This window comes from Thermobia domestica, chromosome 16, assembly GCF_964235325.1.
Source record: "Thermobia domestica chromosome 16, izTheDome1.hap1.1, whole genome shotgun sequence".
In the NCBI taxonomy this organism is placed as follows: domain Eukaryota; kingdom Metazoa; phylum Arthropoda; class Insecta; order Zygentoma; family Lepismatidae; genus Thermobia; species Thermobia domestica.
Window position 1 is genome coordinate 66,561,773 of NC_137469.1, and position 21,041 is coordinate 66,582,813.

Below are 21,041 nucleotides of genomic sequence, written 5' to 3' on the forward strand. Positions count from 1 at the left end.
TTACTGGAAAATATATTGGTTCCTTTAGCCAGGATTTCGTAACGGGATGGTGGTGGTGAGGGGACGTAACATGAAATTCTGAAGTCCCAGGAGCTCGATAAATCTAAACAACGACTTTACTATCAACATATATTGTTGTTAGGACAATAAAATGAGTATATGCTGGTAAATATTTTAATAACAAACTATGAAGAAATATCAAGTAAAATAATTTTAAAAAGTATTGAAAAAGGTTATACAATATTTACGTCCTTCCTCTGTTTATTCAAATATAACAATTTTCCTTTCATTATGACCTCAACTATTATAAAAAGTACGTACTCAATCATGTTTTGTAAAATATTTTACAATATCTGCGTTCCTTTATCTGTTGAATCAAATGTTAACAGAATCTTCTTTCCACATAAATTTTTGTTCTCACTCACCTTGCCATCATGTATTGCAAGTAATACAAATCTCCTCATAAGAAAGAGTAACTAAAAGCTTCCTGTAGTTTTTAATTTTTAACGCTGATCCTTTTTTTTTTCTCATTTCATTTTGTTTCATCCTTCCCTAATTTTTTTCATTTCGAAGGGGAGGGGGTCCGGACCCTCCGGACCACCCTTGGCTACGTGCCTGACTTTAACTAATAGTTATTGTGTTAAAATTTAGTATTTATTATATTTATTTTCAGGTATTCACAAAAGAGATGATAACATTACAGGAAAGACGTGAAGAACTAGGAAAGTCTGAAGTATTATTTGATTTACCTTTAACAGATTATTCAGTTTTTGATAGTATTGTAAAAGAAATACACGGAATGGAAGACATATTCAGGATATATAAAAATCAAAAGGTATGTTCGTAATCTAGAAATACATATTTTTTTTTTTTTAATTTTAAACATTCTTCATGTGCATTATAAAAATGATAGCCCAAATAATGGCAGCTTTTGAGGGAAATCACATAGGTAAAAATTACTTTTATTGCTTCAAATTGAGGGAAGAAGTTTAGGTAATATACTGATTATTCTATACAAGAATTAGAACATTAGGTAAGTTTTCTTCCCTTAACTTGAAGCGATAAAAATGTAATTTTTACTAATGCGACTTCTCTCAGAAACCGCCACTGACCCCAAGCATAATTTTTCACGGTCTTCCACTGTGTATTGAAAATTGAAATTAAAGTGCTCCCAAATTTACCATTCCCCTCCCAATAGTAGTAGAGGAGACTAGAGTTAGTTATGTTAAAGGGAAGATAACGTGATTTGTAAACTAAGTTGTATTCGATTTTGGAACTTTCTGTTCTAGGTAGTGTTCTTAAAAGTAATATTAGTGTATAGGGTAATGGCAGTAAATATCGAACGCCCCCTAAATATCGAACACCTTGGTCATTTAGTTAAAAAAATAAGAATACCGAAAATATTGCGCACTATCTGAAATTTGTGAACACGCCCTTCCAAACCTCGCCTTATAAAAACGAATAGGTCCATACCTTTCGATATTAACAAACGCGGTAAAGTTTCCTAGTCAGTGGTTTTGGCTGGACATTGGACAAATCACTATATTTTCTGTAAGGCGCACCACCGCAGTAATAGCGCACCACCGAGCCTTTTTTCCTCCGTGTGAGGTGTCATCATAAAGTATCCTTTTAATGATGTGATGTGTTAATATGAATATATGTGTATCTATTTGTTGTAATGTTATTTTTCAGCTATTATTTTATTTGAAGCTAAAAGAAAATAGTGTTCGATATTCGAGTCCCATTTCGTAATATCGAAATGCCGTTCTATAAAAGAGGTTCCTCTAAGAAAAAGTGTATTTTTGTATCGAACATTATTGTAATTGCAAGGGCTATTGGTGATTTAAATATTAATTTAACTAAGTTGCTGATTTTTTTTTCACTGAATACAGAATTTTGCACTGAATTTTAAGCCATCCACCTTGTACCTGATAGTTCATGGGTTCAAACCGTTATAAAAATAATTAGATTTATCTTTTTAGTAATGTTTCGTCATAGAGAGCCTATCTAGTCGACGTCGTGCTGATCGCATTATTTCAGATTTTTTCCCCGTCTGTACTCCTTCTCAATGTATAGACTAGTAAACACAGTAAAAGTTAATCATAAAAAAGATTTTTAAACATTTTTGGTGAGTTTCCTTAACTACTGCTCAGACCTTGACAATGGGCAAAATTAAAAACTCCAAGAAAGTTGTCCCCAAAATCAGAATCAAGCCTGTCAAAAAAGTAAATAAACAATGCCAGTATTCGTTATCTGCCTTTACTGAAGCTGTTCAGCAGGTGAGATCCGTTATGATGTCCCAAAGTCTTCCAGTTTCCTCTAACAACTTTAAATGATAAATTATCTGGGCATCAGAAGATTGATATTGCTCTCGGGCGCAAGCCGCTCCAGAGCCACAAGAAGACAGAATTTCTGAATGGACGACGAACATAGCAAAGAAAACATTTCCGTTGAAGAAAAGTAATTTACTAGAAACTCTTCAGCAAATAGTACAGTCTTCAGGAAGAAGCACACCATTCAAGCATGAAAGACTAGAGAAAACTTGGTTCAGGTGTTTTAAGGGACGACACCTTGCCTGTCTCAGAAGAAGGCTTGAAACTATTAGCGAGGGCGGGGCTGCGGTTTCGGAGGAAATAATACATGGCTGGTTTGCTGAACTTTTGAGCTATCTTAAATCTATGCGATTAACTGCAATAATGGAAGACCCAAGAAGGATCCTCATCGCAGACGAAACAAACTTCCTGTTTCACAAGGTTTGAGGAAAGTACCTTGATGTAAGAGGAGAACAGCTTCAAATTACAGCAACATCTAAGGAAAAAGAGGGTATAACAGTACTCGGCAATTTCTGTGCAGACGTTTGTTGCTCCCCAAATATGATCGTCCACAGCAACATACGTCTTCAGAAAATTATGAAGAACAGTGTACCTGAGCCATGGATCTACGAGAAAACAGAAACTGACTGAATGAAGACTACAGCATTTTTGACTTACCTCAACAGTTTAGGTCCTTTCTAGAGGCTGAGAAAATCACACTTCCTGTTATTCTCTTTCTTGATGGGCAGGAGGCATTTATCACTCCAGGTCAGTGAATATTGTCACGATCATGGATTTCCCCAACGCCACTCATCTTCTGCAACCAGCAGACGTAGGCGTATTTTCAGCCTTGAAACAAACATTGAAGAATGCTCTTTAGAACGAGAAGATCAAAACTCTCGGAGCATCGGTAACATGCCATCAAACCAGAAATTGTGAGAAGCGCATTTCGTAGGTGTGGTTCCTTATCCTTTGAGTCCTGCTGCTGTGGACTATAGCAAATATGTTGCCGATATTCTGAAGACCATAGTGGGAAAACCACAGCAAGAGAGTGACCGGAATACCTCTTCATCTTAACAACTGTTCCCTACTCTTAATTAGAAACTGAAGTTCGTGCTTGGTGATCTGGAAGAATGTATGCCTCCTCGTGTTCTTAATATGTTCCATGACAAACTAAGATGTGATAAAGAAGAAGAGAGTGATGGTGATTCAGATTTGGATGCATATTGGAAAAATGTTAAAACTCAGTACAGTGTGACACATGAAACTAAATTGGATGATCAAAACTAAACAAATGATTCAAGCTCAGAAGAAGAAAGCGAACAGAAAGAAAGTGATGATCCTCAATTCACATGGAATAATGAACGCTTAAATGTGTACGCACCTTTACCCAAGAAGGATCTTTTATGTGCCATCATTTCGAAAACTGGGGTAAAAATTCACAAGGCAAAATTATTGCATCAAAATGAGATTGCTTCGGAATTATCATGCTCGTTTTCCTCAAGTAGTAGTGATGATCTTTAAAAGAGTTTCTCAAACTTCCTAAAGCCACGGAGAAACCTCATCATTTAGGCTGAAGAAAATGTATGCAATATCTTCCGAGAAATACCGGGAAGGACTGAAGAAGAAGAAAGGCAACAAAAAAGATTAACGTAAGATGCTCCTGTCTGTGCTGAAGAGTAGCGATATGAAACAAATATTTTGTAGCTTAGAACATTTTAATATGTATTTTTCTTTGCGTCTACTATCTTAGTTTATATTTTAGAATTATTGCAATGTGTTTACAATGAAACTATATCTATATTACAATAAAAGAGAATTGTTTAAAAATAAAATCTTCTGTTCGATATTTAAACATCGCTGTTCAATATATGAAACCTTCTGTTCGATAATTAAAACCTCATTGTTCGATATATAACACAAGCCGTTCGATACAAGAAGTAATACAACTTTGCTATTTAAATGTTCTTCAAATTTTAAAATAGTTAATTATAATTGCCGTAATGGCTGGTTTCAACCAATAAATAACACCTTTAAAGTTTTATCGCTCAAACAGGGCCCTGTTCCTCGCTAATAGAAAATATTGATTAAAAATTCATAAGAATGCCCTTAAGTGTTCTATATGTAGTGCCATTACCCTAGTTAGCGTTTGATTGTGTCATTTACAATAAAAAATCATGTTCCTTCCAAAAAAATCTCACGAGTACAATGTGTGTGTCCTAAGACCCGTTTGTGGGCAGCTTTGTTCAGGACACTGTCATGTGCTTGCATTTTGTTATTAAAAAAAAGTAGTGATATTTCATATGAAATAACTTCATCACACATATCCTGGTACGTAATCTACAATGCTTCATACATGCATGAATGGAAATGGAGTTTGTATGCTGTTTGCAGTACTTGTTATATGGAGGGAGTCTGGCATCCTTGCTGTTGTTGTTTTTATGTGATTCTTCATTCTAGAAAAGAATCATGAAAAAAATAATTTTTTAAAAATTAATATATCCTTTGCAATTCGACCCATCCTCATGACGAAGGACTTGCTGTTCCTTAACCTCCAGACATTGTTATTATCAACTTCGTCGAAAGTAACAGTCTTTCCTCAAATAGCGGAAAACAGCATCCATAACTTTAAGATATACAGAGTACATACCAATCACACATTCTCCGATTCATAAGATAACACAAGGTAAGTTCAGTGACCTCATCAGATATCCAGAACTCCCTAATAATAATAATAATAATAATAATAATAATAATAATAATAATAATAATAATAATAATAATAATAATAATAATAATAATAATAATAATAAAAAAAAAATTTATAGATACATTTTATTATTTTAATTATAAATTTTATTATAAAAAATATAAATATTATAAAATCTAAACTCCAGAACATCTACAGGTTTTAGATGAACTTGTAGGAAAACCTCCTCAGCCCAAAGCAGCTTCGCGAGGTTTAGTTCTGGTTAGGATCCCTAGTCCAAAGCGACCTCGGGTTTAGGTAAAGGTGAGCTTCTTAGTCCAAGGCGACCTCGGAAGCGGGTGTAGGCTATTTGATCAGCTGTCAAACTGATAGCTGGTTCAGAAAACAGAAAACAGAAAAATTATATTTAAGGACGCCCCTCAGGAAAGCCCGCGCCCTGACAGAGAGTAAGGCATCAACCATCTGTCTACATGCCTCTCCTCACATGCAATTAGTAAACTAAAGTATCTGTCGGATGGGAGTGTATGTCGCGGCTTCTATCTTTAACGGAGACATTTACACGCAAATCTAAATGTGTAGAAATAGAAGGAAAGAAGGGTAAAATAGATGATAGGAAAGCGCGAGAGAAGGTTTATTATGTTTTGAGAGAGGGACAAAAAACCTGGAAACCAGGAAAAAACCCCCTATATCGGTCATGCTGCATGCATAAGTATTTACATGGCAAAACCACATAAGAAGGGTGGTGAAAATCCATGTAAACATGTCTGTAGTATTAAATCAATAACTTATCTGTTTAAATGCAAACCTATCTTACATCTGTTGAATGTTTATAAAAATCTGTGTTGTCTGTAATGGGGAGTGTTTTGTTAGTGGGACATCTGTTATTTTTTTAACATGCAAAATATCCGTATCGTAGTCCATGTCTGTGCTGTTGTTGTCATTGGGTTGCAGGCTGCAGCATATTTCATCTTCTTCTATCTTTTCCTTCTGCTGCTACTACTGCGTGACTTTTGAGGAGGCTGGATTTCCTTATTCCTATTGGTGGCCTTGTCTTCTGAAACATCAGTGCTAGCAGGTTTTCGTTGTTCTTTTATTTTTTCAGCATAGGTGGGCCTAGTGATATGGAGCTTACCGGAAGTTGTTGTTAGTGCATTTATAGTTTTCAAGAAGACTTTCTTCGTTGCTATTTGTATGGCATCTAGTATCCTATGTCGTTCGTTTTGCGGTGTTGTTAATGTTAGGACTGTAGTTACCCACATAATGATGTCATTGGTTGCAGAATCTATTGCTGAGTTAATTGTTTCTTCAGTTGGAATGTGATGTTGAGGTTCGCTGGACGATGATGGTTTCTGCGTGTTCTGGTCCTGAAAAGGGCCAGTTGTGATAGTGTTCTCTTCTATTGAGAAATTGATAAGTTTGTTTTGTTTATGTGTCTTCGGTTTCTTGGGGCAGCTGCTACTTCCAGTTCTATGGTTGGCTTCTTTGCAAGTAGCGCAGAAGTTCTTGTTAATAGGTTTTCTACAGTCTTCTGTGTGAGATTCTCCACAACGGAAACATACTTGCTGTGTTGTACACTGAATGCGGCGATGCCCATACTGGTAACAGTTCCAGCAGAGCATCGGTCTTGGTTGTAGTTTGGAGTTTTCCACCTTATAGCGTCTATTTTGGACTGTTAGTCCATGTGTTGTTAGTTTGTCTACGTCAGCTGCACTGTTTGAGAATAGTCTCAGCATAGGTGCTGGGCCAGTTTTCGTTTGGATACGAATAAGGTTGGTGAATTTAATATTCTGCTCCGTGAGTGCTGTTCTGATTGGTTCAATGCTGTTTGTGATGGGAATCCCTTTGATCACGCAAGTATATGTTGTTTCTCGTTGTGGCTTCTTTTCTGACTCCTTGATAGTAGCATTGGGTTTTCTTCTATTTTTCTTCTTCACTAATTGGAAATCGGCCGATTCCGTCTGGTCATTTTGCACTTCTTTCTGAGCTTCTTCACGTTGGGAAGAGTTGTCTTGGTGGCTGTTGTCTTCTTCTTGTGCTGGTTTCTTCTCTAGTGTGGTTTCTCTGTGGTCCTCATAAGAGCCGGATTTCTCTACTGTGTGTGGCTTCGACACTTGACTTGGTTGGTTTTTCACCTGTATATTTGTGTGGCTCTCATAAGAGCCGGAGTGTGGCTTTATCACCTGTGTGGGTGCTGGTTTCTCTGCCTGTGTGGTGTCTTCTTGTTGCGGGTCTGGAGATTTTGCAGTTTCGTGTTGCTTATCATCGTGTTCTTCCAGGATAACTGACGTGGAGCCGAAAGTTGTAGCTGGATCTGCGTTTTTGAACAACTTCAGGAACATGCTCCGCGACACTTCTGTTCTGAAATACACACTATAGTTATGTTCACGTAAGCACTTCACTTCAAACTCGTATCTGTGAAGTTTTCTGGCTATGGCTCTGACTACGTCGCGTTCAGAGAAAGTTGGGAACACGTCCTGGATGATCACTGGGGCAACTTGCAAGAAAGGTTCCAAATTGACCTCATTCTCTTGTTGCACCGCTTCTGTATAGGTCTCCGCCGGTCTTCTCTTTGGTGTCTTCTTTCGTGGTCTTGGCATGTCTCTGGAAAGGGCCGCACTTCTTGGTTAGTGGTAAAACTTGTTTCGGTGAGAAGGGAAAGGTTCCTCTAAGTTTTGTGTTTTTGCCTCTCTAATGCTATCCCGAAGAGATAGTATTGTGTTCACGTCAGCCGACTGTCGCCAAAGGCTGTACAACCTATATGGCCAGCGCGAAGCTTGACTCACGATAGGGGGTCCAGCCGACGCAAAACGATGCCTATTTCTCCAGGAAGCGGTGTGTGTACTGTGTATGTAATTTTCAGTTCTTTATTTACACACTATCTCTATCTTAAGATGCTCACAGAATTATCTGAAAAGACTATTCTGTGGCTGTTACTCTTCTCTGCTCACAACAGTTTTTCTCTCGCTGCTGTGTTTGGCTGTGACTATTTCGTTAACACCGCAAGGTTTCCACAGTCATATCGACGATTCCTCTGTTCAGCTGCAACATCTCCGCTCTTTAGGCTCCGCTTTTATAGATGGTCTCCTGGTGGCTCGTTCCTCCTCGGGCTCCATCGTCTTGGTTTTGTGTCTTTCTAGTTGTAGTTTCTCGTCTGCTTGCACTGTTTGTAAGTAGTAGCACGTATTGTGGTAACATGTGCTAGGGCTGAAGGCAGTGATCCTTACAATATAAACAGATGGAGTGCAGTATGCCATAATAAATACACCTTTGGAAATCACTTGAATGTCTTATAACTTGTATAACTTATCATACATATTACTAGGCAACGACATTCAAAATTCAAAATTGAACTGAGCGAGATTACCAGCAAAATATGAAATATGCAGATTGTAAGTATGTCTTAACTCACAAATGTTTCAGTTAATGACCTTTATCAACGCTCAAAATTTAGAGATTTCTTGAATAGCATATAATACAGAACTAAATGTAAGAATTTGTTTCTTACGTCTTTGCATATATTTTTTAAAAAGTAGACGCAGGAAATTTACCCTCGACGATCTACTTTATCATGCAAAGTTCAGTGAATATTGCTCAAAGGCCATAGGAACTACACAGTGTGGCTTAAGAATTTCTTTTGCCCAGCTTAATAATGCCATTATCTCGCAAATTATTTATTCAATTTATTTAAGCTTCATTTTCGTGTTTAACAACCATAAAACCATAAAGGAATTATATAATATTTTTACCATAACATTCAACTTTTGAAAATTTGTTAAATAATAATAATAATAATAATAATAATAATTGTATTTATTTATTTTTTAAGTGCTATGAACAGCTCGTAGGCAACAATACAGCACTATGTTAAAACTATTATATAATCATTTTAAACAGACCAGAAAATTTACAGTATAGAATGACTATTAGAGCAGTTAGAGGCCTTTGTCAGAAGGTTAATAAATATTAGAATTATAAGGTTCAAACTGATATAGAAAATAAAAACTTTTAAAAATAGTCATTTCATAATATACTATTAACAGAACTATGCAAATTAAAATCTCATTTAACTAACATTTAAAAGAATGACTTGCTTTGCACTTTCAGCATGCAAAAATCTTGGTCACTTATTGCCATATTTTAACATAAAAAATAGACTGGTTCTTTGAATTAAAGATTATAATATAAAAAATCATTGAAAAATACACAATAACAATAAAATAAAGATTGGCAGCTAGAATCCTTGTCATAAAGTTAAAACAGTTTAATTTTTGTAAGAAATGCTCTGATATTTCTCCTAACATGTTCATTTTAAATTGTAAGACATTGTCACCCTTCTTAGTATTTCACGTTTTGAATTTAATGCAACCAGTGTCGATCGATTGTTAACACTAAAAATCGGCACTCTTATTTCCATATTTTCTAAGCAATATTCGCTACTATATTTGTAATCCAACACCATTTGAATAAATAATTTATCAATAACTTTCCGATAGAAATTGAAGTTCCCAAAATGTTAACTAATGCCTATATTCATATGCATATTAATCCTTTTTCATTTTATAACATAGTAGACTTATAAAACATTTCTGTACAGCTTCTATTTTGTTAACAAGAGTGTTAGATAGACTGTTCCAGACAACTGAACTAAATTCTAGTTTGGATCTAACACACACGCGAACTACCATTTATAAAATCAGGCCACGTATAAAACCTATTGTTTTTCTTCTTGATTGTACCATGTCATTTATATGATTACCAAATTTTAATAGCCTGTCATACAAAATACCGAGATCTTTAATTTGTTCAACTTTGTCTATTGTTACTCCATGAATTTTATATTTGCTAACAAAATATTGAGTTTTATTATTGAAGTCATATGTTTGGTTTTCTTAGAGTTGATCATTAATAAATTATTTTCGCACCAATGATTTATTGTGTCTAAATCTTTCTGCAACAGATAATTATCGTACTCGTTATTAACTACTCTAAAAAGCTTCATGTAATCTGCGCATAATAGTATTTTTGAGTATACCAAATTTTATTATTTGATTGATTGGCCTTTACAAAATATTTTTTCTTATTTATCAATGATTTAAGATATCTAGTCATCCATGGGTCCTTATTTGTTGTGTTATTATTATATAGTTTCTTCTGTACATGAGAATCAAAAACTTCATCTATATTGCCATACAAGATTTCAGACATTTTATCGTCATTGTTGGTAGGATCATTGATTTCTTTTACATTCCTAATTCTGTAATAAACCTGTAAGAAATCAGCTTTCTTAAAGTCATAATTGCTGGTGTGTTTATTATTATTATTATTATTATTATTATTATTATTATTATTATTATTATTATTATTATTATTATTATTATTATTATTTTATGTACTGCAGTGGTTCCCAAACTTTGTTTCGGTTCACGATGCCAGTACCAGAACGATATTCAAAAAATATAAACCCTAGGCTTAAGGTTATTCATAACGTCCAAATAGTTTGTGTCTAAAACGATAGATGGCGCCACCGTCACCAATGTTAACATATACAACTAATAAAATTAAAACAATCAAAAATAAAATAAAAAATTCAAAAATTTAGCAAAAACGGATATAATCTGGTTAATGGACTTTAAAAAATCTAGGGAATGGTACGTGTCGATTTCACATATTGTTATTAGTTTCATTGTTAGAGGCCACCATTGTTAAGTAAACAATCAACTTTATCTGCCGTACTTTCTACCAGAAACTCACCAAACTTTGCACACCCATTTAAGATTGAAATATCTAGGGAATGGTACGTGTGGATTCCACATATTGTTGTTAGTTTCGTTGTTGAAGGCCACCGTTGTTAAATAAACAATCAACTTTATCTGCCACACTTTCTACCACCAACTGACCAAACTTGACACAACCATCGGATTAGCACAGAGATATCTACTGAATGGTACCAGTCGATTTCACATATTGTTAGTCACATTGTTCGAGGCCACCATTGTTAAATAAAGAATCGTTGGATTTCTCCATTGTTAAATAAACAATCAACTTTATCTGCCATACTTTCTATCACAAATTAACCAAGCTTGGCATACTCATTTACGATTGAGATATCTATGGAATGGTACGTGTCGATTTCATCTATTGTTGTTACTTTCATTGTTAGAGGTCACCATTGTTAAATGAACAATCAACTTTATCTGCCATATTTCCTACCAGAAACTGGCCAAACCTTGCACACACATTTAATATTGAAATAACTAGGGAAAGATATGTGTCGTCTTCTCATATTGTTGTTAGTTTCATTGTTGAAGATCACCATTGTTAAATAAACATTCGTTGGATTTCTCCATTGTTAAATAAACGATCAACTTTATCTGCCATACTTTCTACCACAAACTAACCAAACTTTGCACACTCATGAACGATTGAGATAACTATGGAATGGTATGTGTCGATTTCACATATTGTTGTTCTTTCATTGTTGAAGGCTACCATTGTTTAATAAACAATCGTTGGATTTCTCCTTTGTTAAATAAACAATCAACTTTATCTTATACTCTTTCTACCACAAACTAACCAAATTTGGCGCACTCGTTTACGATTGAGATATCTATGGAACGGTACGTGTCGATTTCACTTATTGTTGATAGTTTCATTGTAGAGGCCACCATTGTTAAATAAACAATCAACTTTATCTGCCATACTTTCTACCAGAAATTGACCAAGTGTTGCACACCCATTTGAGATTGAAATATCTAGGGAAAGATATGTGTCGATTTGTCATATTGTTGTTAGTTTCATTGTTGAAGACCACCATTGTTAAGTACACAATCGTTGGATTTCTACATTGTCAAATAAACGATCAACTTTATCTGCCATACTTTCTACCACAAACTAACCAAACTTTGCACACTCATAAACGATTGAGATATTTATGGAATGGTATGTGTCAATTTGACATGTTGTTCTTTCATTGTTGAAGGCCACCATTGTTTAATAAACAATCGTTGGATTTCTCCTTTGTTAAATAAACAATCAACTTTATCTTACACTCTTTCTACCACAAACTAACCAAATTTGGCGCACTCATTTATGATTGAGACATCTATGGAACGGTACGTGTCGATTTCACTTATTTTTGTTAGTTTTATTGTAGAGACCACCTTGTTAAATAAACAATCAACTTTATCTGCCATACTTTCTATCAGAAACTGACCAAATGTTGCACACCCATTTAAGATTGAAATATCTAGGGAAAGATATGTGTCGATTTGTCATATTGTTGTTAGTTTCATTGTTGAAGGCCACCATTGTTAAATAAACAATCAAGTTTTTCTGCCACACTTTCTACAACAACCTAACCAAAATTTGCAGACTCATTTAAGATTAAGATATCTATGGAACGGTATGGGTCGATTTCACATATTGTTGTTAGTTTCATTGTTAGAGGCCACCATTGTTAAATAAACAATCAACTTTAACGGCTATACGTTCAACCACAAACTAACCAAACTTTGCACACCCATTTAAAGTTGAAATATCTATGGAATGCTATGTGTCGATTTCACATATTGTTGTTAGTTTCATTGTTGAAGGCCACCATTGTTAAATAAACAATAGTTGGATTTCTCCATTATTAAATATACAGTCAACTTTATCTACCATATTTTCTACCACAAATTAACCAAACTTGGCACACTCATTTATGATTGAGATATCAATGGAATGGTTCGTGCCGATTTCACATATTGTTAGTTTCATTGTTGAAGGCCACCATCGTTAAACAAAGAATCAACTTCGCTATATTTTATACCAGAAACTGACCAAACTTGGCACACCCATCGGATTACCACTGAGATATCTAGGGAATGGTACCTGTCGATTTCACATATTGTTCTTAGTTTCATTGTTGTAGGCCACCATTGTTAAATAAAGAATCAACTTTATTTGCTACATTTTGTACCAGAAACTGACCAAACTTGGCACACCCATCGGATTACCACTGAGATATCTAGGGAATGGTACCTGTCGATTTCACATATTGTTCTTAGTTTCATTGTTGTAGGCCACCATTGTTAAATAAAGAATCAACTTTATTTGCTACATTTTGTACCAGAAACTGACCAAACTTGGCACACCCATCGGATTACCACAGAGATATCTATGAAATGGTACTTGTTGATTTCAGTTGTTGTTGTTAGTTTCATTGTTAGAGGCCACCATTGTTAAATAAACAATCAACTTTATCTGTCATACTTTCTACCAGAAACTAACGAAACTTTGCTTACCTATTTACGATTGAAATATCTATGGAATGGTACATGTTGATTATCAAGTGCTAACAAGCCCTAGCCAAATTGTGTGTAATACATCAGTATGCGTTGGGATCAAACGATAATTATTCGTGATGAAACAAGCTGGCCAAATTCCGATTGAATTTGTTTTCATGATGGCTGTGGTGGAGGGGCTAACAGGTCATCGGTAAATGTTATTGTTCGGAAAATGGAATAGTGCAAAAAAATAAACATATTCCATTCAGAACTTTGTTGTGCCTGCTTTGTAACCAGTGTGAATTAGTTGTGTGCCGCCAGATTTCTTTTTTTTCTCAGGTGGAGCGGGATGGCCCCCTACAGCGTTCCTAGAATTACACTCTAAAAGCCCACAGTGTTCCTAGAATTGCACTCTAAAAGCCCCTCCCATATAACTGACCTGTGTTTCACAGCAAACACCTCACATTTGAACTCTGGTGAGATTCTGTGTAAGTTTGTTGGCTGTACGTACAAATTGAGAGAATAAACATGTATTACGGAATGAGAAGTTCTCGAAATAAATTTGCAAGCTGAATATTTTTTTGCGACATAAGTGAAGAGTAATTGTATACCCTTGAAGAGTACCCTGGAGAGTAAGAAAGCTCTAAGCAAAATAATCATTGAATAAATAGCAATGTAATCACAGTAATGTATATATGGCATGTTGTGTTTCTACCAGATTGTCAGAGCACTAATTCTCTCATTTTTTGATGTGAGCGATCTCGCTATCGAATCTCCAGAAGAACATTAAAAAAAAAAGTTTTATTTAGGTCTATTCCATTTTAAACAAACGAAATACGTTGCGTAAAAGAACTTTCCATGTTAAAATATTTGGTGGGTAGAGTAGTTTGTGTGGGATTTGATTGTTATTGCATGTATCTATTGCATGCTGAATGGGTAGCTGGGAAAGCAGCCAAGATATTCATTCTGACGGTTGCAAGCCCGTGAAAATACAGAGCAACAGTTACTCCAAGGGAGTAGATAATAGATAAAAATTCTTAAAACTACTGTGGGGGAGAGAGCCGAAAGAGGGTATAGTGTGAAATTTTGTCCGCAACTAGGGAAGTTCCGCCAGGAAGCAGGATCACCTGTGTACGGCTCTCGTTGTTGAGACATTAAAAATTTTCAATTACTCGTATACGGAAGATAAACATTACGAAACTATTTTTATTTATTTATTTATTTATTTATTTACTTATTCCTTGGGGGGTAGTCTATCTCAGAAGATTGCGATTAGCATAATTCTTTGTTTCAGGAGTGCGCTTCCAACCCACCTTCCAGAGGCGGATTTTGGGCGGGCGAACCGGACCTTGTCCTTAGGTCCACACATTAATTAAAGTATATGTAACACACATGTACGTGTGTGTGTGTGTACGTATATATATGTATATGTATGTATGTATGTATGTATGCTAAATGTAAAATATTTTTGAACCAATGTTTCCAATCCAAATAATAGAGCCCCACGGCTCCAACTCGCCAAAAACAAATTCCGCCTGTGTCACCTTCTACACATCAGTGGCTATGCCTATAGTTTTTCTAACAATTGACTGAATGTGCTTTTCAAGTTTCTAGCTCATTTTCTTGGAAAGAGAATGCGTGAGACTGTCTTAGTGTTGCAACGAGACGAGACAGGACCCTTTGAAGCGAGACACGATACAATACGAAACGTTTCGTTAAATGTCTCGTCTCGTGTCTCGAAAAAATACAAACACAGTTTCTGAATTTGCTTAAAAATTTATTAACTCGGAATAAATTATTTGCCTTCGAAATGTATACCATCTTTTATTATTTCAAATGATCCAAATGATTCAATGTTTCAAATCCTACAAAGAACAGGGAATACCTAAAGCATTTTTTAAAATGATTCTTACAAACAGCTTTCACTTCCATTTTTCAATCGATTCGAGTTTAATTATTTTGTGATAGTGCTCCAGATTTAAATACAATGTAAAGCGTTCATTGAGATCTGTGTTTCAGAAGATTTTATTCCGGGGGCTGGTGGAGATATCTACTTATAAAAATCCTGTTATAGAAGTACAAGTTCGCGTAGAAGTGGCAATTTTATCAGTAACTAACTATTGTTTCATGGTCTTTCTCGTTCCGAACCAAGACAGAAACGTGCCAACCTTTCTCTATACTGAGTTTTAAAAAGATTCTGATTTTACAATAAAATTTATCTTTTTTATCCTTTTATGATGTTATTCGAAGATAAACCATTTTTTAAATGGGAAAGTTACATAGGCCTCCTTATTTGTTGAAGTGGCGCCAGGGGTTCTGAAAAAAGGATATCAGATTAAATGGGGAAATCTTGCCTTTCGACTGTACTGACGGTATTGACAAATGTTCCTATCGAAGTAATTACGGGTTCAGTCGAAACTAAGCAGTCGTGTTGTGTGTTGTGCTCTGTTAACCAAACTTGGTTAAAAGTTGTAATTTTAACCACTTGGTATAACAGCTCTTTTTGTGGGCCTCAGCCTTTCTGGTGTTGCCACGAGACGAGACAGAACCATTCGATACGAGACGAGATGGGCACATCTTTTCTAGACGAAACGACACAGCCAGAAATCTCGTCTTGTCTCGTTTCGCCTCGTGGCAACACTAGACTCTCTAGATATATCAGTGAAAGGAATGATAACGTTCCTCACGGAGCACATGTTAGCTCTCAGCCTCTTTCTTTCACTGATGTTTGTTTACGTAGTAGACGAATATATAGAGAGTAACAAAAGGATGAGATATGCAGATTCTCCTGAAACCACATTAAAATTGTAGCAGTATTTGGAGCTTGTTATAAATGGATTTACCGGGGAACTAAAATAATTCTGGGAACTGATCATACAGTATTGATATAAAGAAAACATGGAAATAAGTAAATACATAGAACTGAAATCGTGAATTTGTTTTCAAAATATAGAAATCTCGAAGGAATATCTGTTTAGGTGACTTTAATTGTAAAGGAATTTGGAATAAATTTCCATTCCCTTATACATAAAACATATAAATCTTATACATAAAAAATAGAAATCTTATACATAAAAAGTAGAAATCTTTCTTTTAGCGTACGAATGAGATGCTTTAGGAAATTAGGTTAAGATAATTAAAATGATACTGTCCTTTACAAAATTTAAGGGGAATACCATGATCGAAAAAGCATGAGTCAAACTATAAAGGTCAATGGTAGCTTTTGTCATTTCTTACGACCACTACACGCATTTTATTGCGAAAAATTTATTCGTATTATAAAACCTATATCATTCAATAAATGTCAAAATTAACAGATCTTGCGAGATGAAATGACAAAAATTGTCATTACCTCTGTCGCATAATAAATAAAAATATATATAAATAAATAGAATATAAATTCCAAGTTCAAAACGTGAGGAAAGAAACCAGCTGTTCGCGCTTCAAATTATGAAAAATGTACCAAAATGGTTGAAATTATGATTTTGTATTTCTTTACGAGAAAGAAGAATAAAAATAAAAATTGGAGCAATTCTAATCATGTATGAAGTTCACTATCTTCTTCAAGTTACTAAACTACAAGTGTTTCAACCATTTTTGACACATATCTCGAAAACTTTTAGAGATATTAGAGGCAAGAATACGTGGTTGATAATGAGCTTTTTAATTGTGTCACAATACTTTTGAACTTTACCTTATGAGAAATGGCATATTCCAAAAATAATTCAGTACTACCCTAACCTGAATTTTACCAAATGATTAGCGAAAGTGATACGGTGTGGCACTGAAACATTGCTGTGTTGACCAAATATCAAGAGAAAAGTTGGAAAACTAAAAGATAGCGGACTTCAATCTAGACAGCCGGCGACGTTGGGTGTAGTTGTGCTGACCACTAACATAAGCCCGCTGCAGACTCAGATCACAAGGGACTGTTTCGCCAGGAGTTTATGCATATTGGTGTTATTATTTTACCTTACATTCTCTGAGTAGCGTAAGTAAGGACGAATGGGCCTCCCGCAAAAATGTTAAACGGACCCCCTCTTTCAACATTCATAAGTCACGTAAAATTTACAGAGAACAGTTTTGACTTTCTATGTTCTATCTAGTGAGTCACAACTTGCTCATATGCAAAAAATGCACATTATTATTATTATTATTATTATTATTATTATTATTATTATTATTATTATTATTATTATTATTATTATTATTATTATTATTATTATTATTATTATTATATTGTGATATAGTTTTCGTCTATTCTGCTGTACCAACTTCGAGAGTCTACGACATCCAACATTTTTAATGAGGCGTGGTCGTCCCACTTTTTGTTGTTTGGTTCAATGCTGGTTTCACTGTCCTTTGCCCATCTTTGAAATACATAAGCACTGTAGATCACGAAAACTCGACAAGTCGCGCTGTTTCCGAAATGAAGCTCCCAGCCATTTAGTCACCCTGATATATCGTCGTCCTTCCCCATTCAAGGCACAAGCACCACACTGACTAATCGAGTGAGATTCTTGTCGTGTTTGGCGCGCGGTTGTGTTATGCCTTGTAGCTCTTATCTCAGCCCGATGATTTCGTTCAAAAAGTAGCGAGTTGTCATAATGTTTTCGCTGGTCACTATAAGTTTTGTTGATATTTAATTTACTAAATAATCGCTCAGGTATTACCGTCTTCATAGGTAAAAATGAGATATAGTTGGAACATCACATAATTTTTAACATCATAACATTATAAAGTTTAACTTCGAAATTGAAATAGGTCTCTTTCTGTTCTGGGCCTCTTAATGTTGCGGGCCCTGCAGGCCCTTTAGTTGCGCCACAGCATTCTCTCTACTCAGAAGGATAGGGACAAATAGAAAAGTCAAAATTCATTCTGTGTATTTTTCATGCATCATACACTTCAGAAAAAAATCATATAATACTGATATGTAAAAAAAAATATTAGTATTGTTTGTTTGTTTTCTGTATACAAAGAACCATTTAGGTTTTTTTTTAAAAAATCTCATATTCTGGTAATAATCGAAAAAAAAAAGAAAAGAGTTTCATGTGATAAACGGACGAAAGAAAATTTGTCAACGCGGTGCGAATGACGTTCTCTGCAACCTAATTCCCGTTTTTCGTACAAAAACTCTATTCCTACCTGCAAAAAGAAAAGATTTGGTTGAGGTTTTGCCCTGCGGCTGAACAACACGGCTTGTAAAAATAGACTCTGACTGACTGCAGGTGCGCGAAAATAAAAAACTGCTGGATTCCTCTCCCCGCCCACTTCAAGTGTGGATATACTGGACACATTCAAACTGAGCGGTACGATCTTTCAGTTCTTCCCAGTAGCCAGGATAACAGCCAGTAGCGTAGCCAGGATGTGTGTTTGGGGGGGAGGGCAAGTGCTGTTATAGGTACATATAGAAAAATTACAAACAAAAAAATATATAAACATAAAAATATATTTAAAAAAATACAAACATCAAAGTACCAAAGTACATTGTCGGACGTCTTTGGGAAGGGGGGCCCTCTGTCCCCCTTTCCTACGCCACTGGTGCCAGCAGTGATTGCTAAACGGAAAAGTGAGCATCTGGTGGCGAAAAGGCGAAGTACTCGGACAAGAGGGAAGGCACAGAAACCTTAATATCGTAATACTAACATCGAGTACATTTTTCTCTTCTCTGCAAATAGCTAGGGGATCCCAGGTTGTTGCAGTATACAGTTGGAGAACTACTGGAGAGCTTTGTAGAAAATTCTGCTTTAATAACTTGTCATAAGTAGAAATATCTTTTAAAGGTCAGTTTTCTTTCTTTCTTTATTTATTTATTTCAGTTAGCACGTGAGGTGTGGGCGAAAACATTATGGGCTAATTTGAATCCACAGCAGCTAGTTGACGGAATTGAAGGTTTTATGAAGGAATTCCGTAAAGTTCCCAGGGCTTTCAGAACCCTTCCAGTTGGACAAGTGTTAGAAATGAAAATGAAGGATTTCAAGAATGCTGTGCCTCTTTTTGTTGAGTTGAAGAACGAAGCACTTCGAGAGAGACACTGGAAGGAACTCATGAATAGAACAGGTGAGATACAAGATGTGTTAATAAAGTTCGGTAAATCGATCAAAATTAAGACGTGGAATACAAACATTTTTTGAATTAAACTATAAACAATTTAAACTCATTTACAGAATGATTGTATTTACTTGAAATTTCGATTTCTGAAAATACCTTGTAGTACTTTAAAATTTTCGGATTTTCGGCTTCCCTGGAGGAAATAATAAAAGCATTACGGAATTTAAAAAAAGGAATATATTCACCGGAATAAAGCAGTGCTGAAAATATCTTGTCAGTTGCTGCCTTATATCAAATGGTAATGCAGCACGCTCTGGAGCCAGCTGGCTCAATTTGTAAGTTTTTTTGTTCACGCAGGAAAGGTTACGAGTTAATATTAATGATTTTGTTGTGACGATACTGTATATATTCTTTAATTACTGGCTCCCATTACTTAACCAACCCTTATCAACACTAAGTTTTGGATTTTTTTAAAAGAGAAAAATATTCAAGCTTTTGCGTTTCATTCGTATCTTCAAGTAAAGCTCTTGATATCATAACATCTTATTATATTTCTTTTAAATGTTTCGAAAGACCTGAAACTGGGTGTTCTGCTTTAGCATCTCTGAGATGTTGTTTGATCCATACCTTTAAATTTCTTCATGCCTGTATAATCCTGGAAAAAACTGCACCTTCTCTCGTAGACTAAAATCTAGTAGACAGGCGGCAATTGACTACGTATTTTCTACTCTGCTTTGCCCACTGAGTGCATTTCTTTTGATGTTTTCTTCCTATTATTCGTAGCGAGGAAGGATCCAGGAGAAATCCGAAAGCTTGGAAGTGCACAGAATTTGATGTAAGTAAAATGTGTGGTTAAATTTCTGAGCAAGGTAGCATATAATCCTGTACAGAAGTTCACTAAATTAAACATTTTAGGAAATGTTTAAACGTCACCAATAAAATTGTATTTAATTAATTGTTTCCATGCCATTAGCTAACTAGTCGTTTCGAAAAAAAAAAAATCCGTAAAACAATTAAATATTCCGACTCTTTCGAAAAAAGTTGCATAATTCCTTATCGTAATAACTCCCTCCAGCCAATGTACACCTTTCAAATAGATTACACAAATGTTTCAAGCTTTAAGAAAATTGTTCCTTAGATATTCTTTCCAGCATAGTCGTAACATTTACCAGGATGCTGTAAACCCTAGAGAATATTTCATTTTTCCAGTACTCTTTCCGTCACAGATACATGCAGTCATTTAAATACACTTCTTTATTTCCCAAAACTATCTTCAGTGTACCGTGTATTTCTGTTGCAATTTTCCTCAAGTTAAAGAAAAAATTGTATTGAACCTTTGCGTCACGTTTGACTCGCTGAGACGTATGCCTAAAATCCTTTTTTCTATGCAACTTGAAATATTTGTATTAATGACGATCCTGAAGTTCTTGTGTATTTTTGGATGTTAATTTTACGTATATTTCAATATTTCATTCAGTTTAGTTTGCTAAAATAAGGATCGTCAAGAACAGTGCTTATATTCTTGATTCATATTTGTTTATTTCTTTTGTCAATGTACTAGTGTGTTTATTCTTGGTGCTGTAGTCAGCCAGTTACCATATTACCTTATAAGGTTTTCCTGTGTTTTTCACGTGATGATCATGCATATAGACTGATAGAAGATTCCAGTTACCATACGCTATAACATGAACATTGGCTGTA

The 21,041-nt window shown here is 35.2% G+C and overlaps 1 protein-coding gene across 5 annotated transcripts in view; it reads left to right on the top strand.

Moving 5' to 3' along the window:
• The window catches only part of Dhc98D (Dynein heavy chain at 89D), a 608,487-nt gene that overhangs the window by 173,182 nt on the left and 414,264 nt on the right, over nucleotides 1-21,041 (top strand). For all 5 annotated transcript variants that reach the window (XM_081742517.1, XM_081742516.1, XM_081742518.1 and 2 more), the window contains exons 25-26: nucleotides 674-835; nucleotides 19,109-19,349. In XM_081742517.1, coding sequence (XP_081598643.1) covers nucleotides 674-835; nucleotides 19,109-19,349 — 403 coding nt within the window. The remainder of the gene's footprint in view (nucleotides 1-673; nucleotides 836-19,108; nucleotides 19,350-21,041) is intronic.